Here is a 23371-nt window from a genome sequence, read left to right as displayed (position 1 = left end):
CTTACGGACAAAGTGATTTTTACGAAGGTTTTTGAGTTTTTTTTTGTAATTTTACAATGACTTTGTTTCTTATGTAGGTCCGGACTTTGTTGTGTGTGATGAAGGGCATGTACTTAAAAATGAAGCTTCAGCTATATCAAAGGCAATGAATTCTATTAGAACAAAACGGAGGATTATTCTTACTGGAACGCCATTACAAAATAACTTGGTAGAATGTAAGTATAACTTCCACATGGTTCTGCCGTGACCTTTGAATTATGAAGGCATATTACTAACTGTTTTGAATTTAAGTGATGTAGAGCAGAGGAGCAATTGGCTAACCTATGCAATGTTAGCTCCTGTCCTTCCAGACCTCTTAGCACAGCTTTCTAAGCCTTTCTCTGTCTTAAATGTATCTATTTTGAGTTGACATGTTTTCTATAGTTATTTATAGCTCACTATATGATGTGTGAAGATGAAATACAGTAAAAGTAGTCTTGCAATAAATACCAAGCCAGGTTGTACCATGAAATCAAAATTGCATCTGACTGCCAAATGTGCAATATAGTGAGATTGTTTGATAAAAATGCTGCAATCCATTATAATTTAGTCCTTGTAAAGATTTCTGAGTGCTGGTAATGGTTAGGATGCTTGTAAATTGAAAAAGTATCACCAAATGCTGATTTGTTCTGAATCAATTTCATCTTGTATTCTGGTAGCATCTTGTCAACAAGTTGGAGGGTTACCCTCTGAATGTTTGGATTTCATTGCCATGAGGACTATGCGCGGTCATTTGCATCAGTGATGTCATGGACAGATAAAGTCTCTGATAGGTAGATTGGTGAGGAATGGTTCAAATGAGAATTCCCCCTTTTGTATTTCCACCACCTGTTGTAGTCCCGGTCTGGCAAATGTCTGTCGGGACTTGACCAGCTCAGTCATGGGATGGACGTTAAAATCGTCCACCCAGGTTATGTTGTGTGCCTTTGCTACTTTTATTGCTCTTCAAAGTGGTGGTCAGCTTGCGGGGATAGTGTTTCGTTAGCTGAGGAGAAATCACATGTTGAGGTGGGTTTTTTTTGCCCATGTTTGACCAATGCCACAAAGCTTCGTGGATCCAGGGTCAATATTGAGGATTTATGGGCCCATTTCTATCCAACTCTGTACCATTGTGTTGCCATCTCCTGATTATTGGGATAGAATGTGCCCAGAGTTAGTAATGGAAGAGTCTCAAACATTGTATTTATTGTATAACTTGAGTGTAATTTCTGGCTGTTTCTCAACAATTTGTGGTGCAGCTAGGCTCGGCAGGTTGATGCAACAGTGTGATTATGTGAGATCGCTTGGGTGACAATTCAAAGTCTGTCACATTAAGATGATCTCATATCAAGCCAGATCAGGTCAGGACAGTAGATTTCCCTCCCTGAAGGGTGTGAGGGAACCAGATGTGTTCAAGACCATGTGGTAGTTTTATTAGCATACTAAGACAAGTTTTTCAATCCAGATTTGATGATTAAATTCCTCCAGCTGTAGTAATGAAATTTGAATTTCAATGTCAACGGCACGAGGCCAAGCTTTTGGATCAGATTTATGATTATTGTTCATGTTAAATCTTTGATCTGGTTTCCATCTTTGCTTTCACATAAAATGGATGATGCACTGTCACCCTCCTTTTTGACCGGTCTTCTGCTTTAAGTTTAGTAGACTACATCATTGACTGCATCACAGTCCAACCTTTCTTCTGTTGTTCGGCTGAGTCCAACTGTCTTTGTTGGTTTATGTTTTTCGCTATCTAGTTATAGCTGTTTCCTGCAATGTCTCTCCATCACACCACCTTAGCACAAAATTAATTAATTAAAGTTGCAAATAGAGGCAAATGGGAATCCTCTTTATAGTTATCATGGAGACATGATTACAAAGGCAGAAAAGTTGGGAACTAACTATTCAGGAATATGTAAATTTTTGAAAGGGCAGGCAGGCCTCAATACAAATTGGAATAAGTGTGATCACGAGAATTGTTCTCGGATAGCTTGGTGTAGACTCTATGACAAGAGGTGAGGAGTAACAAGCGGAAGAAGACATCAGTGGAAAGCTGCCTAGCAGCTGTTTTGTAGGTCAGAAATCATGAGATGTTGAGGACATGCAAACAAAAGAAATACACTAATCATGGTTGACTTTGATTTTCCCAATCTACGTGAAGGTTAAATTGGCAAAAGTAGCCAGGAACAAATCTTTGTCTTCAGAAATTTCCTAAAACAATATGTTGTGGATCTAACCAGAGGTTAGGCTATTTTGGATCCTTTGCATAATGATGCAGGTTTAATAAATGATCTGAGTAAGAGATTCCCTAGAGACATGGTAGAATTTAACATTCAGTTTGAGAATGAGAAACTTGAGTTGGAAACAACTATGCTGTACATAAACAAGAAAAATAAGGGGAAATTAATTGGGACGAAGGATGAGTTTGCTGGGATGGACTGGGAAAGCAATTTGAGAAACAGTTTTTGACATTGAAAACTTTGCGATTGTACATTGACTTTCATCATTCAAGTCATTAATATAATTTTAAATAATTGTGGTCCCAGCATCGATTGCTGTGGGATTTAAGAAAACAGTTTGACTCTGAGTAAAGCTATATCCCAATGAGAAAGAGGGATTCTAGTATCTAGGGAGGAGATAAAACTAACCACGATTAATCCAGGAAGTTAAGGAGAGTAACAAGTTGAGGGAAATCATACACTGCAGCAAACATTAATGGTAAACCGGAAGATTTGGAATGTTTTAAGGCCAGTGATGAGCAGTAAGGAAGAATGAAGGATCAGAAAGACCTTTCGTGTACATGCACATTAGTCTCTTAAGATATCGAGTCTGGTAGATAGTGATTTAAGAAGGCATGTGGGATACTTTCTTTTATTAGATTAGATTCCTTACAGTGTGGAAACAAGCCCTTCAGCCCAACCAGTCCACACCGACCCTCCGAAGAGTAACCCACCCAGATCCATTTCCCTCTGGCTAATGCACCTAACACTATGGGCAATTTAGCATGGCCAATCCACCTGACCTACCCAGCGCCCGGAGGAAACCCATGCAGACACTGGGCGAATGTGCAAACTCCACACAGTTACCCAAGGCTGGAATCGAACCTGGGACCCTGCTGCTGTGAGGCAGCAGTGCTAACCACTGAGTCACCGGGCATGCTTTTATTGGCTGAGGCATGCAGTTTAAGGGAAGTGGGATTATGCTGGCACTGTATGAAAACGTTACACCACTCGTCCATATTACACTGCATCAGCCATGTGTTGCCCACTCAGTCAGCTTGTCCAAAATCATACTGAAGAATCACTGCATCCCCTGACAGCTCACTTGGAGATATTAATCTAAGTCATTAGTATATACTGTGAATATCTCGGATCCTAGCATGAATAACAGTCATTTGGAAAAAAGACTCATTTATTCTTACTCCAAGTTTCCTGAATGCCAACCAGTTTTATATGCATTTCAATGCACAACTCAATTCCACATGCATTAATTTTAAAATAATAATCTGTCATGTGGGACTTCGTCAAAAGTTTACTGAAAGTCTAAATAAGCCACATCCACTGGCTCCTTTTCATGTATTCTACAAGTTACATCTTTAAAGAATTCCAGTATATTTCTCAAGTATGATTGTGAGCTTATCCACTTAGGTAGCAAAAACAGGAAGTTTATTATCTGTTACAAATTAAGGGGATGTGCAAAGAGACCTAGGTGTCCTTGTACATTAGGCGTTGAAAATCAGCATGTAGGTGCATCAGCTGTAAAGAAGGCAAATGGTATGTTGGCCTTCGTAGCAAAAGGATTCGAGTCCAGAGCAAGAATGCCTTGCTGCAATTGCAAGTGCCTTAATGTGTCTGCAATTGGAATATTATGTGCAATTTTAGTTTTTTAACTTATCTGAGGAAGAATGTTCTTGCTTTGGATGGAGTACAATTAAGGCTTATCAGATTGAGTTATCAGGCGAGTTTTAATGGGATAAGATTATATTCATTGACGTTCACCTGAATGATAGGCTATTATGTAGATGACCACAGAATTCTGTAGGGAAGTCAGAACCCAGGTCACAGCCTAAGGATAGAGGGTAAGCTATTTAGGATTCAGATGAGGAGAAATTGTTTCACCCAGAGAATGATGCGCCTGTGTCATTTTAATACCACACAAGGTAGTTGGGACCAAACTTGTATGATTTCAAGAAGGAGTTGGATATAAAGCTTAGGGCTGAAGGGATCAGCCAGTATGAAGAGACAAGTGGGAGCAGGCTGATGAACCACCATCATAATGGTGACACAGGCCCAAAGGATGACACACACAGCTGCTGCTATATTTTCCTATATGACTATGAAAGTAATGGGGGTAAGAATCCTTGCATCCCAGGACTTTTAAAAACTAGCCACAAATGTGCTGGTAATATTCTTCCAATGTAGCACACATATTCCAAGAGGAAGAGAGGCACAAAGTGGGAACATGTTGGAATCTAATATAAAGGATGTCATAGAACATTTAGAAACTCATAGTATAAATCAAACAAGTAAGCATGTCTTCATGAAGGGGAAATCCTGCCTGACAAATTTATTGCAATTCTGAGAAAGTAACAGGCAGGATAGATAAGATGACCAGTAGATTAACATTTTTGGATTTCCTAAAAAGCATTTGGTGAGGTATTGCACAAAAGACTATTTAAGCTGATGACGATAACTACCCGTGATGTCAGGTATGCAGCAGTACTGCAGTGATCAAAAGTGTCAAATGGTGTGAGTAAAGTGTCAACAGCTGATTAGTAAGTGAAGGGATGGCCAATGATCCAATTAAGTGAGGTAGAGAGATAATTACAAAAAAAATTTAAAATACAGTAGTGCTCAAAACAGACCAAAAGGCTGGAATAATATGATAGGTATAAGGATTGCATGCCGAGGATCTAACCGAAGTAACAAGTAATCCAAAACTGTATAAACTAATTAAGGAGAGCAATCATAACAAGTTATCAAGCTGATGGGTGTCAGAACAGTATGAAAGATGTTACGAATACAGAATGGTAGGGTTGGTTACATGTAGTGTGACAGGAACCCAAGGTTACGGTTGAGGTCACCTTCATACGTACAGAACTTGGCAATAACATTCTGCTCAGCGATTCCACGTTGTTGTATCGCAATGGACGCCTTGAAGGACACTTACCCGAAGATCGAAGGCTAAATGTCCTTGATCGCTAAAGTGTTCCCCTGACTGGGAGGGAACATTCCAGTCTGGCGATTGTTGCACGGTGTCCTTTCATCCGTTGTCATGGCATCTTCCTTGTCTCACTAATGGACCTTGCTACAGGGCATCCTTGTCTGCAACTTGAGGTAAACACCATTGGTCGAGTCACATCAGTACCTGACACATACGTGGTGGTGGTGTTCCCACACGATGGTAGTATCCATTTAGATGATCTGGCATGTCTTGCGGAGGTTACCTTTTCAAGGTTGTGTGGTGTTCTGATCACTGTTGTCCTAAAGACTGGGTAGTTTGCTGTGAATGATGGTCTGTTTAAGGTTTGGTGATTGTTTGAAGGCAATAAGCAGAGTCGTGATGACCTTGGCGAGATGTTCATCATCATCATCGATGACATATTGAAGGCTGCGAAGAATATAACATAGTTTATCCACTCCAGGGAATTCTCCAGCTTCCACCCTAAACATGTTAAAGAAACCATCTCCTATGAACTAGCCCTACGTATACACAGGATCTGCTCTGGCAGGAGATACGTGACAGACATCTACAGGTGCCACAAGAACGGGATATGATGCTGAACACATCAGTCGCAAGTTCCAATATTCCACAGCAAAAAACTGCAATGACATCCTCAAAAGACAAACATGGGACACAACCTCCATTGTCCAGTTCTTGCTTGAAATGGAGAAACTACGCCATGTTCTTGGCGAGCTTCAATGTGTTATCGATAATGACTAACATCTCACCAAGGTCATCCCGAGGCCTCCATTTCTCACCCTCAAATAACCACCACACCTTAAACAGACCATTATTTGCAGCAAACTGCCCAGCCTTCGGGACAACAGCAATGGCAACACGACACAATCCTGCGACAGTAGCCTCTGCAAGACATACCAGATCATTGCCATCACATGTGGGAACACGACCCCCCCCCATATACACGACAGATACACATGTGACTTGGCCAGTGTTGCCTACCGCATACGCTGTAGGCAAGGATGCCCTGAGGCATGGTGTATTGGTACGAATATACAGACACTATGACAGCCAATGAATGTGCACTGCACAATAATTGCCAGGCACGAATATTCCCTCCCTGTTGGGGAAGACTTCAGCAGTTAAGGACATTAGGCCACCGATTTTCAGCTAAGCGTCCTCCAAGACGGCCTTCGAGACACAATAGGTCAGTCACTGAGCAGAAACTAATAGCCAAGTTCTATACCCATGAAGACGACCTCAGGGTATGATCTTGGGTTCCTGTTGTGTTACATGTTACCCTACTTTACCGTTCTGTATCTGTAAAATCTTCCTTAGTGTCCTGTTTTGACATTGTTACCTTGATAATTTATGTTCTCTTTACCTTAATTAGTTTGTACAATTTTAGATTACTTGTTACTTTGGTTAGACCCTCAGCATATGACTCTTTTTATACATGTTGTGTTATTCCAGTCTTTGGTTTGTCTAGACCACCATTTGTTTTTAATTTGTTGTAATTATCTTTCTGCCTCAATTAATTGGATCATAGATCATCCCTTCACTTGCTATTCAGCTGTTGACACTTTACCCACACCATCTGACACTTTTGGCCACCTGCAGAGACTTGTTATTCAGCCTGTCGACACTCCATTCACACCATCTGTACTATCTTTTGACCCCTCTCTCTATGGGTTCTGTGTCTGTGTGCTTCTCTTCAGTTCACCTAACGAAGGAGCAGTGCTCCGGAAGCTTGTGATTTCAAATAAACTTGTTGGACTATAACCTAGTGTTGTGTAATTTCTGACCTTGTCCAGCCCAAGCCAACACCAGCACCTCCGGGTCAAGTCTTCAGTTAAACTTCCGAAAAGACTGAGGCTATTATCTTCAGCCTTTTCTGTAAATTATATTCTCTCAGTCTTTTAGCTGAGTAACCCAAGTGTTCAGTTTATCCATGAGCTAGCTCATGGTCTCATACCTTTCCATTACACAAATTATCTATTTACACCTCGGATATATTACCTGTTTTGTCTCATTTCAGCATATCTGTTGAAATCCTCCTTTTGTGCACTTTCTGCAACCAAGCATTGACAGCCATGAGCTTAAGTTCTAAAGCCCCTTCTGAGATTTCACCACTGCTACACCTTTCCCTTCATTAAACTCTTGAAACGTGCAGTTTTGAAAAAGATTTTAGTCACCTTGTCATTGTTTTCTTTTGCTGTTTTGTATGTTTACTCCTGTTGGTCACTGTACAAATGCAAATAGAGGGAATTTTGGTTATACGATAAAAGTAACACTTCAATTCTTTACTACAGCATGGGAAAGAGCAGACTATTTGTCTTATTGCATTTCCATATACATGGATTAGATTAATTAGTAGTGTTGTGAAAAGATTAAATGCTTGAAATATTTCTCCTACAGATCACTGTATGGTGAATTTCATTAAAGAAAACCTTCTTGGTTCGATAAAAGAATTCAGAAACAGGTTCATGAATCCCATTCAAAATGGCCAGTGCGCTGATTCCACTTTAGTGGACGTGCGAGTAATGAAGAAACGTGCTCACATCTTGTATGAAATGCTAGCAGGCTGTGTACAGGTATTTACCATCATCATTGAAACAGTTTCTGTTTTAGCTCCTCTACCTTCCTACTTTTGGCTGCTAATGTTATTCTTCTGTTTCTTCTTATTTTGTGCAGTTTAACCTGCATTGCTTGTTGCTGTTTTGCCTTGGGTTTTCAACCACTAATGCTCTTAACTAGATGTAATAATCTAAGGTTGGGGATGAAGGTTGCCATTTGTGTCCCAATTCTTCTCCTAATAACTGTGTCCTGTTTATATTAATTTTAAATCTTTGGTTTTATTTTCAGAGTTTTGGGGGTAATTTTTCTCTACCTGTACATGTCTGTCCAACCCTCTAATTCTGATTATAAAATTTTGTACTTTTTGTATCAAATAGCGAAAGGATTACACTGCGCTTACAAAATTCTTGCCTCCGAAATATGAGTATGTTCTTTCTGTGAGAATGATGCCAATTCAGTGCAAACTTTATCAGTACTACCTTGATCATTTTACAGGTATGTAACAAAGTTTTTTTTTAAATGAATGATAATTGCAATTCATTAATATCAGTTAGGGCTGTTGTAATTTCGTCTAGTTATTGTCTTAGAACTGTAAGAAATAGCTGACTCTGACCATTTCCACATGTTATTTATAAAAGGAGTGGGTTGGACTAGAGGGGAAAAAAATCTCTGGGAAATACAGTATAGTTGCCTATCTGTGTTTTCAGAGTGACAGAGGAATTGCATCGTAATGTGTGGTAATTTGGAGTTGGGTCTTCCTGCTGTCTAGACATTGCAGAGAGTGTACTGGAATGTGGATGTAGATCCAAGAGTTATTCTGTTTCTGTTTCTGTTGCTGGCTATCGGTCCTTTCTTCCTGATTTATTGGTTTGCTGCAAGCTGTATCTTTGAACCATGTCTTAAGGCATCTCTCAATTTCACAGAAACATCCTAAAATTGAAAATGTTTCAGATATGTCAGCCTTTTTTGAAAAAAAACAATTTAAACAGTTCAAGGAGGTGACCTTTGTGTGTGATACAGTGAGCAGACTGTGCCTGGTCACTGCCGAAAGGAGTCAGCGATACTTGGTTGATTTTCATTGGCCTTCGTTATAATTATTATTGGTGAACTGCCAGGGTGGAACATGATTCTATAAGCAGCTTGCTGATTTTGAATATGGATTGGTGCAGCTGCGTGGGTGTGTATTTAATGTTGGTAACAGAAAGGAGTGGCACTGAAGCAACAATAGGTATGAGTTCAGAACCTACAGATTTAGGTGGGAGTTCTGGTTGTGAGGGTGTAGATCTGTCCATAGTCTGTTCAAAAGAATAAATAGAAAAGTGAAGAAACCTGGGAAAATATGTAGAGACAATGAGACAAATCTGCAACATGGAGGGAGAAAGTGATGTCATCCGAAAAACCGAGAACACAGTTTGTGTATTTGTATTTATGCAGGACCATTAATATAAGAAATCACCCAAGATGTTCCTTAGGAATATTGCATTACGAAAATGACATGGAGCTGCATGAGACATTGACCCAGATGACCAAATGCTCAAAGATTTAGTTTGAAGAAGTATCTTAAGGAGCAAGGTGAGGTAGAAAGGTGGTTAAGTTGGGGCGAATATTCAGAGCCTAGGTAACTGATTGCACTGCCACCAGTGATGAAGCAATTAAGATTGGGGATGCTGAGGAGGCCAGAATTGGAGCAAAGCCGTCTCATGAGGTTTGTGGCATAGTTGGCAGCTATATGGAAGGACCAGGCCTTGGAGTGATTTGAAAACCAGGATGAGCTGGTGATGGTCATCCAGCATGAGTGATAGGTGAGTGTGATCTGATGTGACTCATGGTGCTTGAGATCAATTATATAGGAGGCTGGACAGAGAAGTAACTTTCAAAAATATAAGCTAAACACTGGCTGAAGAGAATCTTCATTCACAGCAGTGCCTCAATATTAAAGAAATGAGAGAGGGTGAAATGTATTTAGTACTCGAATAGTGTTCTTGGACAATTGGTAACAAGTGTGTGCACTAAGATGGTACAACTCTGCAAGTTGATATGAAAGTGATCGGGTGTTACTGAATCACTAGTTTTGAACTTAAATTTGGATTCCTGCAAAATAACTCTTACTAAAATACTGCCATGTTGGTAGATATCTATCTGTTTCGTTGTCTGTTTGTGATAAATCCATTTTAAACTTTCAATGATTAGCCAACAGCTTATACTTGTATAATCAGTGAATACTTGTACCACTGGCCACAATTGCCTAATTAGAATAACTTGTGCAATATTTCACCAAATGCTGACAGTAACCACTAAGATCTGTTTTGTAATCTTAAAGAACAATGAAGCATTCAACCTGTGGCTTTTACTTAAGTGATGCTTCATAATTATGATTGAACTTTTTTTTGCATTCAAGTATATTATAATATAACTATGGGCATACTGGGGTTACACTATGGTGAACGTAAACCAAACATTTTTGGCATGAAATAAGGAAACACATGCCTAACTGATCTGCTTAGGGCTATTTTGGAGAGGAAATGCCAGAATTTAGAAATTGCTTTCTTTGTACGGTCCCATTATTTAATTTTAAATGATTCAAAACGAATACTGTTTTGTTCTAATTTTTGGGAGATTATTGAAACTAAAAATCTGTGTGCTTGTGATTCCAGTTGGAATTGCATTAGCTGGCACCCTTCAGCTCCTGCTCTACTGAAGTTTGCAATCATTCAGGTTACTTCATTTGCATGGTTGCACTGCAGCTGCTGTACGATGAATGATCTTGCATTGTCGTTTTCATTTAGTGTCTGCCAACCAGCTGAGAGAAGTTTTCTGGTAATCGCTCAGGCTGCCTCTGAGAGACAGACGGCCTGTTTTTCTCCAGGCTGGATCTGTTCTCTGAGTGGCTCTTCTAGGTTTCAGTTTTGGCTTAAATAAAGCAAAGAACTGCAAGTGCTGGAAGTCTGAAACAAAAACAGAACTTGCTGGTGAAACTCAGCAGGTCTGGCAGCATCTGTGTGAAGAAAGAATTAATGTTTGGAGTCTGGTGACTGTATCTCTGCTTTCTTCCCAGAGGTGCTGCCAGAGTCTTGGCAGCAATTTTTTTTCCCAGGTTTAGCTTCTGTCTATCTCTATCCTCGCTGATTTCATTAGCATTCCACCCCCCCCCCCCTTTAGTGACCTGTGCCCTGACCAGCATTTATTCTTAACCAACATGAATAATTGGTCATTATCACCTTGTTATTTCTGAGTCGTTACTGTGCACAAATTTAAAAAAGTCATGGCATGGAAATGTAATGGCATTTAATTTTGAAAATTATAAAACATTTTGAGGAAGTAAGTAGTCCAAGGTAGCTTCCCGTGATTGGCAAAATGGTAACAAATTAGACAAATTTAAGAATTAACACTAGAAGAACAAGGAATAAAGAAGTCTCTCCACACATTAGGACTGGTGATTATTTTTGAACTAGTGAGTATAAAATAACTTAAATCCAACTTGTTTTTAAGTACAGTATTCAATGAAGATAAAACTAAAAGTAAAATATGTGAAAGAGCACAGCTGATATTAAATTAATTGCAAATCCAAAAGCTAGCACTGGTACATACATGAGTTTAAAAGGGTCAACTTCGGTCTGAATATCTGTGAAATCCTCTTTTTTTTCCCGTTAATTGCTCAAGCATATATAGCAGAGAACATTTATTTTTACTGAGTGGGGCATGTGTCGCTACCCTGCTGTCAATAAACATGATTTAATTTAGAGAATAAGAACTGAATTTCAAACAATGACTCCTTAAAGACATGATGTGGGGGTGCTGATATTGGACTGGAGTGGACAAAGTTAAAAATCTCTCAATACTAGATTATAGTCCAACAGGTTTATTTGGAAGTACAAGCTTTCAGAGCACTGTTTCATCAAGTAGCTTGTGGGGCAGGATCATAGGCAAAGAATTTATAGTAAGCAATGAATGTGTCATAGAACTGATGGGATGTATTGAACAAACCTAGATTACTGTTCAGTCTTTAATTGCTTAGAATGGGTTACAGGTTTCGAATCATTAATATGTAAATCCCAGAACTACTTTCAAGTCACAGTTCCAAGATAACTTAAGGTTTTCTATTTTAAAAAGTGGTTTCTCAGCTCAATGCATTAAAGATGTGAGGTTAGATTCTGTCAGTATTGCAACTTTGAGTCAGACTGGTTCTCTTTCCAAAATAGGAATGTATAAAATGTCACACCTGCGGATCGTGTGCTTTTTGAACTACAAATTCACTCCATAGAGTTGTGTGTGTGTATGTGTGAGAGTATGATCATGTGTAAGAGTGTGTGTATGCGCACACAACACTCTTACTCATGATCACACTGTTACTCATGTGACCCCTGTCTCATACGCAAGTTGTCACCCATTCCCAACACGCACGTGCGCAAATCTATGGGTGATTTGTATTTGCAGATCATTTTATTTTGTTCAAAACATTCGCAATCTGTAGGCAGTCAATCCATGTGACATTTTCTAAATTCCTTCTTTGGAAATAGAACCGGCCTGACTCAAGGTTGGAATACAGACAGACTCTAATCTCACACCTTTACTGCATTGTCTGAGCTGAGATGTCACTTTTTTTAATACAAAACCTTTAGTTGTTTTGGGAATGTGACTTGAAGTTCTGGGATTTACATATTAACCAGATTAGATTACCTACAGTGTGGAAACAGACCCTTTGGCCCCACAAGTCCGCACCGACACTCCGAAGAGTAACCCACCTAGTCCCATTTCCCTCTGGCTCATGCGTCTAACACGATGGGCAATTTAGCATGGCTAATTCACCCGACCTGCACATTTTTGGACTGTGGGAGGAAACTGGAGCACCCAGAGGAAACCCATGCAGATATGGGGACAATGTGCAAACTCCACACAGACAGTCGCCAGAGGCTGGAATCGAACCTGGGATCCTAGTGCTGTGAGGCAACAGTGCTAACCAATGAACCATCGTGCTGTCCCAAATCAAATGCAGGTCGCAACACTTGCCAGCAATCTAGGTTAGTTCATTACATTGCATCAGTCTTGTGATACTTTGATCTTTTACTATAAATTCTGTGTCCTATGATCCTGCCTCACCAGTTGTCTGATGAAGGAGCAATGCTGTGAAAGCTTAAGTCCAGATAAACCTGTTGGACTGTAAACTAGTGTTGTGAGATTTTTAACTTTGTCATTAAAAACAGCTCTAATTTGAGCACGTGCATGCCCTCACTCCTTCTTCAAGTTGGGACTCAAATGTGTCGATTTGGCTTTTTCAGTGAACTGTTCAGGTGTCCTTTTAAGACAAGCCACTCTAGAGGTGGTAGAGATGCAGATTGCCTACCTCAGGAGTTCCCACATTCACACTCATTAAATGTCATAGCTTAAGGAGGCAAATGCACATGCATGTAATCACATGGGAAGTCTATCCTTCTGAAGCCTAGAAGAGCCACTCGTCTTACCTGAAAGATGGCAGCTCTTATAAAGCATCATTCCCTCAGTGTTACACTAAAGTGTCATGTACTGAAATCTCTGGAGTAATACCTAGCTTCTCAGCTTTCTCATTCTGAAGTTTGCGATACAGAAATGTAGGATACAAGATCAGTATAGGATTTTAAAAATTTTTCTTATTGAATGAGTTGTTGATTTTCTTATGAAAATAGTCTTACTTTAAAATCTTTTGTACTTGAATACCATGATCAGTTAACAGATTAATATGTGCATGTTACAAAAGGCTTTGTCTAACTGCTTAGTGGGATGTTATTTTTGCTAAAGCTGAAATAATTTTGAGGTAAACTAGCTTTCATGCCTCTTGAAAGGAGTGTACCAGATTTCTCAATCTCAAGGTTACAGCTTTTACTTTCAGGAGTGGGGACTAATGAAGGTGGAAGGGGGAAGACAGGAACAAGACTCTTCCAAGATTTCCAGATGCTGAGCAGGATATGGACCCATCCTTGGTGCCTGCAGTTGGACTATATTAGCAAAGAAAACAAGGTACTGTAAATTAATAGGGAGGCAAAGGCCCAGTGGTATTATTGGACTGTTAATTCAGAGACCCAGATAATGTTCTGGGGAACCGGGTTCAAATCCTGCCATGGCAAATGGTGGAATTTGAATTCAATAAAAATCTGGAATTAAGAACCTAATGATGACCATGAATCTGTTTCCACTTGTCAGGAAAAGTTCCAGTGGTTCACATAATGTCCTTTTGAGGAAGGAAGCCACCATCTTTACCAAGTCTGGCCTACCTATGACATAGACCCACTATGGTTGACTTTTAACTCTTTAGGCAATTAGGAATGAGTGAAGCCTTAATCCTTTGAATGGGGGAAAAGTGAATATTAACTATTTCAATTTTATGTAAAATATTCTGATGGATAACCATTTTGGCTGAAGTTTGTTTTAAAAAGAGCGAATCAATTACATAAGACAGTTGGTGATTATATGTTTCAGTTAACCCAGCATGAATCTTTCTGGTTTAAATGGAATTAATCATGCTACATCGCAGCAGACATTTAAAAGTGGTGTTGGGGGAAAAAATACAGGTGTTGGTTATCTGCTTTCATTAGCATTTGGGTTTCATAACTTTAACAGTAACATCAGAAACCCATCAATGATATTTAGAATGGCCTGGAGATGCTATTATTTTTTGACTATCTTTAAGTAAATTTGGCTGAAATCACTCAAACCATTAAAAAAAATTATGGAATTTCAAATGCAAAGTGAGTTTGTAGCCTTTTACAGTACTTTGAAAATCATTGCACTGGAAGCCCACTCCATTTAGTAAATTGACCATGTTCTTAGAACAGACTAATTTGAATATTTGCTCTCAATACCCATTTGTAGATCTCATAAGGGCGTACAGTGATCATGACTCTTAACTGTGATGGACTGAATGTTTATCTCTAATGCTATAAATCCTTATGCTTGTGAATCGATTGTCCTGTCTGGCTATAGCTGTGTCCTTTGAAGATAGTGGCCAGAAGTCAAACCTTTAACTGAGTTTTAAAAATGTACGTCTTTATTGCCGAAAGTTAATTTGTTTTAATAAAACTATTCACAAATTTTCAGGAAAAAATTTAAACTCAACGAATAAATACTTTTCCTTTGTGGCTATTTAATTTTACCTCTAATTCATTTGGTGATTAATAAATTTTGCATCATTCAGCAGTATTCAATCAAATGAAGCATGTAATTGAAGAACACAACATAATCAAAACTGAATTGACAGTAAAAACCAATGTGGAAATTCTCATGTGAAGGGGAACCAAGTTGAAGGTTCAAGTCGATTAACTTTTCTGATGAAAGGTCATTTGATCTGAAGCGTTAACGCTTCACCCCACAGATTCGATCAGTTTGCAGTGTTTTCTGTTTCTATTTTAAAAACATGTAACTTGCTGTCAAGACTACAAACATTTCATGTATGGAAAGTTAAATTTTGGTCTGTTGGAGGGATTATTTTCAGTTTGAAGTATAACTCCTACCTGCTGGGAGATAATGCCAGTTTAATAGGAAAGGAAAAACTCTCCCTCATGGCAGTTACATACATGCCTCCTCGCAGTGGTCAGGATGTGGGGCAGAAAATAATTCATGTGATAGGCAAGGGACTATTACAATAATCACGGGGGACTTCAATATGCAGGTGGACTGCTAAATAAAGTTGGTAGCAGATTCCAAGGAAAGGAATTTGTGGTATGTCTAAGAGATTTTTTTTTTGGAGCAGCTTCTGGTAGAGCCCACTAAGGAACAGGCCATTCTCGATGTGATGTTATGAGGCAGACTTGATTTGGGAGCTTAAGGTTAAGGAACCCCAAGGGGGCACTTACCGTAATATGATAGAATTCGCCCTGCAGTTTGAGAGGGTTTAAGCTATTTAGCAATATGAAAGAAGATTGGAAGAGTTTTTTTTAGATATATAAAAGGTAAGAGAGACAGAAGTGGACATTGGACCACTGGGAATTGAGGCTACAGAAGTAGTAATGAGGAACAAATAACAGGAACTAAATACATACTTTGCATCAGTCTTCATGGAAGACACCAGCAGCATACCAGACCTTTGAGAGTGACGGGGCAAAGGTGAGAGTTGTGAACATCATTATGGAGAAAGTGCTGGGGAAGCTGAAGGTAGGTGAATCACCCGAATGGGATGGACTATACCCAGGGTTCTGAAGAAGATAGCTACGGAGATTGTAGAGGCATGGGGTGCTGATCTTTCAGGAATGGCCTAATTCTGCTCCGGTATTGTATGGTTTTGTGGTCGAAAAGCGCTTGACACTCATTGGCACCTGCAATTTTAAAATTTAGCTGTACCCTGGAGCAGACCAGTTCGTTCATTAGATTTGTTAAAAGTTGTAGTTTTCCTGATAGAGATAACTAGTACAGGTAACAATTTTGTTCTAAGGGCACTTCTTGCATTTCTACCCCTCCTCTCTTCACTGGTGACTGTCATGCTTTCAGGATCATTTGAGAGATATGAATTTCACCATCTAATTCAAATCTGCTCAAAAAAAGGCTTGTAAATGTAAAGTAACTTCGCACTTAACATCCAGATTCAATTTAATGAGGTTTGGTAAAGTGGAATAAAATATATGACAGTGTTCTTGGTCTTGGCCTTTGCCTTGAATAGTCAGTAGACTGGATTCTCTCCAATTTAAAATAGCAAGGTTATCTGATTAATATATTTGATTTTTGTTTTGCTCTCCAGACATTCTATCTTTGAAAGAACCAATTTTCTACAAACTGTTCCTTGTCCAAATAGCAATTGGTTGCTTTGTTAACTTCAGCATTATGTTGCATCTCTGGAATTTATAGGCTATATTTGTTTCTTTAAAAAACCCTTTAATGCAAATTGATTTCTACTTTTTTTAAATAATGAAACCTTTGGTTTATTCGCTAATTCTGATTTAAAGAAGTCATAGTCATGGAGTCATGCAGTATGGAAACAGACCCTTCGATCCAAGCAGTCCATGCTGACCATGTTCCTGAACTAAACTAGGCCCACCTGCCTGTGTTCGGCCCATAACCCTCCAAACTTCTTTTTTATTCATGAATTTATTCAACTGTCATTTAAAAATCATAACTGTGCTTACATCCACTACTTTCTCTGACAGTTAAAGTGCCCCCTTGTCCTTTTTAAATCTTGCGTCTCTTGCCTTAAACAAAACTCTGAATTTTGACCTTCCCCACTCCACAGAAAAGTCCCTTGTCATTCACCTTAGCTATGCCCCTCATGATTTTATAAATCTCAGAGACCACCCCTCAGTATTGTTCACTCTTGTGAAAAATGTCCCAGTCTTTCCGGTCTATTTTTACAACACAAAACCTCCATTCCTCGTGCCATTCTGGTAAATCTTCTCTGAACCCTTCTCAGTTTAACAATATCCTTTCTACAGCAGGGTGACAAAAACTGCACATAGTACTGCAGAAGAGACCTTACCAGTGTCCTGTACAAAATCAACACGATGTCCCAACCTCTATGCTTAAAGGTCTGAGTGAAGAAGGCCCCAAACGCCATCTTAGCAAATGCAAATTTTAAAGAATTATGTGCCTCACCACACAAGTGTCTCCATTCTACAACACTACCCAGTACCCTGCCATTAATTGTGTAAGGTCTGTCCTGGTTTGTTTTATCAAAATGCAATGCCTCACATTTATCCAAATTAAACTCCGTGTGTTAGTCCTCAGCCTATTGCCCAATTGATCAAGGTCTCTTTGTAATCTTAGGTAACCTTCTTTATTGCCCACTATGCCACCAATTTTGGTGACATCCAGAAACTTACTAACCATGCCCTCCTACAGAAGAACCTCGATTATCCAAATACCAATTATCTGAAAATCGGATTATCCGAAAGAGATCTCAGTCCTGATGGAAATTTTACATCAAAGACGTGATTCCAGCAGTGAGCGTGTCTTTTGTTTACAGTGGTTAAACAAGCACCGTCACCAAATCTCTCTCTCTCTCCTCTCTCCACCACACACACACACACACACTCTCACTCTCTCTCTCTCTCTCTCTCTCTCTCTCTCTCTCTCTCTCTCTCTCTCTCTCTCTCTCTCTCTCTCTCTCTCTCTCTCTCTCTCTCTCTCTCTCTCTCTCTCTCTCTCTCTCTCTCTCTCTCTCTCTCTCTCACACACACACACACACACACACACACACACACACACACACACACACACACACACACACACACTCTCACTCTCTCTCTCTCTCTCTCTCTCTCTCTCTCTCTCTCTCTCTCTCTCACACTCTCTCTCACACTCTCTCTCACACTCTCTCTCACACTCTCTCTCACACTCTCTCTCACACTCTCTCTCACACTCTCTCTCTCTCTGTCTCCCTGGGGGTGTACCTTAAACCACGCCCTTCCACTCCCCACACACGCACACAGGGCAAAGGTGGATCCTGTCAAAACGATGTTTGTGTGTGGGCGCACGCTATTTGGAGACTTACCCCACAAAGACGACTGCAGCAGCAGTCTTGTTGTTAGTGTACAGTCCGGTTGCCCTGGAGAGGGGGCGGGGGGGGAGGTGTTGGATAGAGTTGGGGGCAGGGTCTGACACGCTGTGTGCTGCTGCAGTCTCCTGAACTGGGAGCAGACTTTAAAATCTCTGAGCCCCCAAGTAAAGGCATTTAATCGATTAACCAAACGAAATAATGCCCGCTCATCACGTTCGGATAATCAAGGTTTCACTGTATTCTCTTCCAAATGATTTATGTAAATGATAAACAAAAGAGGACCTAGAACCTATCCCTGTGAAACATTATTGATGAAAGACCTCCACTCTGAAAAGCAACTTCTACCATCATTCTGTCTCTTGCCATTAGACCAATTATATATCCAGTTGATAAGTTCACTTTGAATGCAGTGTGACCGGACTTTCATAATTAGTCTGCCATGCAGAACCTTGTCAAAGACTTTCCTAAAGTCCAAATAAACAATGTCTACCAATTTGCTTTCAATCTTTTTGGTTACCACATTCAAAATTCAATCAACTTTGTGAGTCACGATTTTCCTTTCACAAGGCCATGCTGGCTATCCCTAACCAGTCCTTGCCCTCCAAATAAATGTAAATCCTGTCTTTCAGAATCACCTCCAACAACTTACCCATCATTGATGTCAAACTCATAGGTCTATATTTTCCAGGTTTCTCCCGACAGCCTTTATTATACAAAGCGAAAAAAGTTTTACTCATTCAAGAGATAAATGTGTCATTAGCTAGACCAGCATTTATCATCCATCCTAATTGCCTGGAGGAGGAGGTGGTGGTGGTGACCTGTCACTTTTTGGCCGTTTGCAGTCCTTGGGAAGATGCATTGTCCATGCCCTGTTGAAGTTGATTGGAAAGTCATGCAATGGCTATATTTATTTGCATTACACTTTAGTAATGATAACTTGAAGCAAAATGAATGTCATGTGCAACAGTAGATTATTAATCTCTCTCCATTTTAGGGATACTTTGATGAGGATAGTATGGATGAATTCATTGCATCAGACTCAGACGAAACTTCAATGAGTCTTTCCTCTGAAGATGAGAAAAGGTTTTTGTCCTTTTTTTACTATGTTGGCTTAAAGAATGGATTATAATGTATTGTGTAAGGACATAAAAGTTGTTTCTTGTACATAAATATATGGAAAATCGTTTACCAACGATTTACTACTTCATAATGTTGGAGTGCAACATAACTCTGTCTCCTTCCATCATCTACTGTTGTAATTCTAACATTCAACCCCCTCATATAACAAATGAGGCTGAGGATATATGTGATTGAAACACCAAGAATGGTATGTTTTCATTCATCAGCTGAATGCAGATTTGACATTTCAATCCTTTTTTCATTACTTTTATGGACAGTCTTGGAACAGTGTGGTTTTGAGTTGGGAGATTTGTTTATATCAATTGTGAGGCAACTAGTAATATGTTGGGAAAAACAATCCACTTGTTTGCATTAATGAAACAAAAACTGGAAACTGGAGATCTGAAACAAAAGCAGAAACTCAGCAATGTCTGTGAAGAGTCACTGGACTTGAAACATTAACACTTTTCTTCCCACAGATGCTGTCTGATCTGCTGAGTTTCTCCAGCAATTTGTTTTTACTCCACTTGTTTGTTTCCAGCCTCTTTGAAAGTCAGTTGGGGCAATGGGCAATGTTTAGGTGCTCTTTGTGCTTCTGTAAGTCATTATTAAATTTTATTAGAGCTTTATTTCCATGTTATTCCTGGAGTTATTCTAGTCCTGAAATATTGAACTGTGAATAATTGAATATTAAATTTGCATTTTGTGAAATCACCTTTTCAAGTCAAAAGTTTACAGTGTATAATTTTCCCTTTGCATTAGAGAGAGCTGGCCAGGATGAGAAGGGGGGAGGTGTGGGCAAAAGGCCAACTATGAAGAGCCTTTGCTTATCCGTTTTCCCCCTTTCAGAATCCTGTACACTATACACTTCAAATCAATATTGTGGTAGCAAGTTCCATATTCTAACCATGCTGAGAGTTTCTGTTGAGATCTTTGTGAATGTATTGGTAAAATTGTTGGCTTTCCCTTTTGAATTAGCATTCATGTAAATTGTCTTAAGTGCTGGATAAAAACTTCATCAGAATGGATGAATCTTCATTGCAGGAATTGATTCTAGCACGTTCCTCCCTGCCACAAAGTGGTGAATGGGCTTTTCTTACGAATTGTACTCTTTCATTCCACATTGTGACATTAGTGTTGGGAGCTAATGTGGTTCACTGATGGAATAGAATGCTATTATAATTTCGCAACCATCTGCATGAATGGAACAATCATACTCCAAATGGCTTTTTAAATAAATACGTTAGTTTAAATTTGATTTGATTTATTAATTGTCTCTCAAATTATAAGACTATTGGTAAGATTTGACATTAAATCATTCATTTCCTTTTTTGTTTTTTTAAACTGTTGGGCAATAAAATAACTAATGTCAGCTTAATTTACATTTTTGTATTGCCACTGGTGGCTTAGAATAGGCTGCTTACATGAGATATTGTCAACAGAGTGGAACAGTTGCAGGAAGTAATTGCAACATTGAGAAAAATTACATGCTAAACTTCTATTAATTTTAGTAAAAAGAGAAAAAAGCGTGGAAAGAAAGATGAAAGCAGCTCAAAGGAGAGTGGCAGTGACAATGATGTGGAGGTTATCAAAGTTTGGAATTCAAGATCGCGTGGTGGAGGAGAAGGAAGTACAGAAGAGAAACCTGCAGACTCTAGTGCTGCAAAAGCAGATGATGGTAGAAATTTAATTCTTTATTGGGCTTGTTTAAGTTCATATTTTTCTATTTGCATTTTTGAATAATCCACATGAATGTCAAACCGTGAACATTTTGCAAAGGGCATTACGTTTAATGCATAACACCTTTTAGTGCATTTATGTTATTACAGTTGCTTTAATGTGGTTTATTTTTAACTGCCACAGAACTGGCTGATTATAGTCATTCTGTATTCCTTTTTTTTAAACTGATATTCCTAAAACGAGCTGCAACTTGAGCATTCCCCACAGCTGCAATGTAATGATCTGTTTCCTAACCAGAAGTGTGGTTAATGTTGTAGTTATGAATAAAATGTATGTAATTATAAATGTACTGTTTCATGACTTGTACAGTATTAATGCCGTTCCATGCGATGTCTGATGTTTCTTCCCCCCCCCCCCCCCCCCCCCCCCCTCCCCTGTCTCATTCCTGACAGCAAAACCTTCTACTGGTTCCAATCCAGGTAGCCCAGCTGCAGATTGGTACAAAGAGTTCATCACAGATGCTGATGCAGAAATATTGCAACATTCTGGGAAAATGGCCCTTTTGTTTGAAATTCTATACATGTGTGAAGCAATTGCAGAAAAAGTGTGAGTTGACATTTTTGTTTCTTGGTTTAAGGAGAGGTTTTGGAGTTATTAATTGTCGCATATATCTAGAAAGATAGTGATAAGTGCCATTTTGAATTACAAAACAAAATGAAATTACATAAATAGAACTCATCTTCTGTACAAAGGGTTTTCAAACCCCCACATGTCCAGGGCCTTCTGTGGGGTCTCAAGCAGTCCCTGCTCTGGATACAGGAATGTTAACCCAGCCAAGAGTCCACATTTCAGGCATACCGCAGTCCTCCCTGCTCTGGCCTCCACTGCAGCAATCTTGCTGCCATGAGTCCCCACTCCAGGTACTGCCACTGCTGCAACTGATGCCTCCCACAAGGCTTCCCCTTGACATCAGAAGATGAGGGGAAAGAAAGAGAATGAAAAGGGATAGAGAGAGAAAAAATGCGACTGGCTGAAATGAACGAGCTCACAAGCCCGATCGCTACCTACCATGTCGGCACTGCCATCTTGCCTGCCTTGAGTTGCTTTTGAGAAGAGCATCAATTAATTGCAATTTGTTTTAATGCCACTGCACTTCAGCTCTGAAATTTCTTATAACCCATGTTAACTTTGAACACTTCCTAAATTTTTGGTGCATTTAGTTGGGAAAGAGTTAAGTTAATCCTTAACAATTCAGACTGCATTAATCAGGGTTACTTCTAACATTACCTTGTATACGTTAATTTGTTAGGAATTTCTGTGTCGAAAAAGTTAAATTGCCAAACAAACAACTTGATGCAATGGGGATGGGTGTATCTAAGGATTTAACTACAATTGCAAAAACATCGAAAAAAGAGTGAAAATTGCTTTAATACTGTATTTACATCAAGGTTAATGGAAAATGTCCAGTGTATACCTACAGAAATTCGCATTTCTAACTGCGCTCCCAATATCCATTTGGGATACTGGGGGACCGTAAAAGAGGATATATTTCAATGTAAATGTATATGGGATAGGTCTAATATCATGCAGCAATATTTAACAGATTAGAATCAATTAGAATAAGGACCTAAAATTTGTAGTCTGCTTCATTAGGTCAACTATTTTTCTGAAAATGTCAGGAATGGAAAGATGTATGGAATAGTTCTGTTCAGTGTCTTACTTGGGCATTTTATTTCAACAGAATGATGACATTTATATTTTTGCATATTGGTTTAATGTGAGCTCAATAATTAAACCTTTTGAGTCCTTTGCAAGTTTCAAGATGTACAACAGTTTACTGTCTTCCAAGTGCATCTGGATTTTCTGTACATTTTTGTACCTACTGAATTCATTAAAAATGTAGTACGATGGCCCTCAGTTTCCATTCTTTGAGCTGGTGATGGAAATGTCTTAACTACCTTTTAAAGTAATGAAGGTCATTGATGGCTGTTCCATATAATCTAAGAGAAACCAGATGACTATTAATTTTAGCATCTGACGTCCCAAGATGGATTATTTTGGGATGATGTGACACTATACCTCATGAGCTGGTGAACACTTTGTCAGAACATGTTCTCAGGCAGCAGCAACAATGCTCAAGTGACAGTCTGTCCTGAACCTCAGGTCCCTAGCCATAAGATTAAGTTGTGCAGTTTCCAATCTTTTGAATCAATTTAGTTGCAATTTATTAGGCCCGGCTTTTAGGGTTGCAGATCATACTGCTTTTCCCTGTGGGTTCATTGAATGCACATTTATAGATTGAGTTCTTTGTAAAATTGCAGCTATTATACAGATTGCCTTGTC

The 23371-nt window shown here is 39.2% G+C and overlaps 1 protein-coding gene across 5 annotated transcripts in view; it reads left to right on the top strand.

The window, feature by feature from the left end:
• atrx (ATRX chromatin remodeler) overlaps window positions 1–23371 on the top strand; it is a 230120-nt gene that overhangs the window by 139455 nt on the left and 67294 nt on the right. For 4 of the 5 annotated variants that reach the window (XM_060832473.1, XM_060832472.1, XM_060832474.1 and 1 more), the window contains 7 exons: window positions 78–215; window positions 7618–7793; window positions 8154–8271; window positions 13640–13767; window positions 19224–19312; window positions 20860–21026; window positions 21481–21634. In XM_060832473.1, coding sequence (XP_060688456.1) covers window positions 78–215; window positions 7618–7793; window positions 8154–8271; window positions 13640–13767; window positions 19224–19312; window positions 20860–21026; window positions 21481–21634 — 970 coding nt within the window. The remainder of the gene's footprint in view (window positions 1–77; window positions 216–7617; window positions 7794–8153; window positions 8272–13639; window positions 13768–19223; window positions 19313–20859; window positions 21027–21480; window positions 21635–23371) is intronic. The other variant, XM_060832471.1, reaches the window with a different exon arrangement.

This window comes from Hemiscyllium ocellatum, chromosome 11 (assembly GCF_020745735.1).
Source record: "Hemiscyllium ocellatum isolate sHemOce1 chromosome 11, sHemOce1.pat.X.cur, whole genome shotgun sequence".
Taxonomy (NCBI): domain Eukaryota; kingdom Metazoa; phylum Chordata; class Chondrichthyes; order Orectolobiformes; family Hemiscylliidae; genus Hemiscyllium; species Hemiscyllium ocellatum.
Note: the sequence above shows the minus strand (reverse complement) of the source record. Positions and strands in the feature narration are given on the sequence as shown.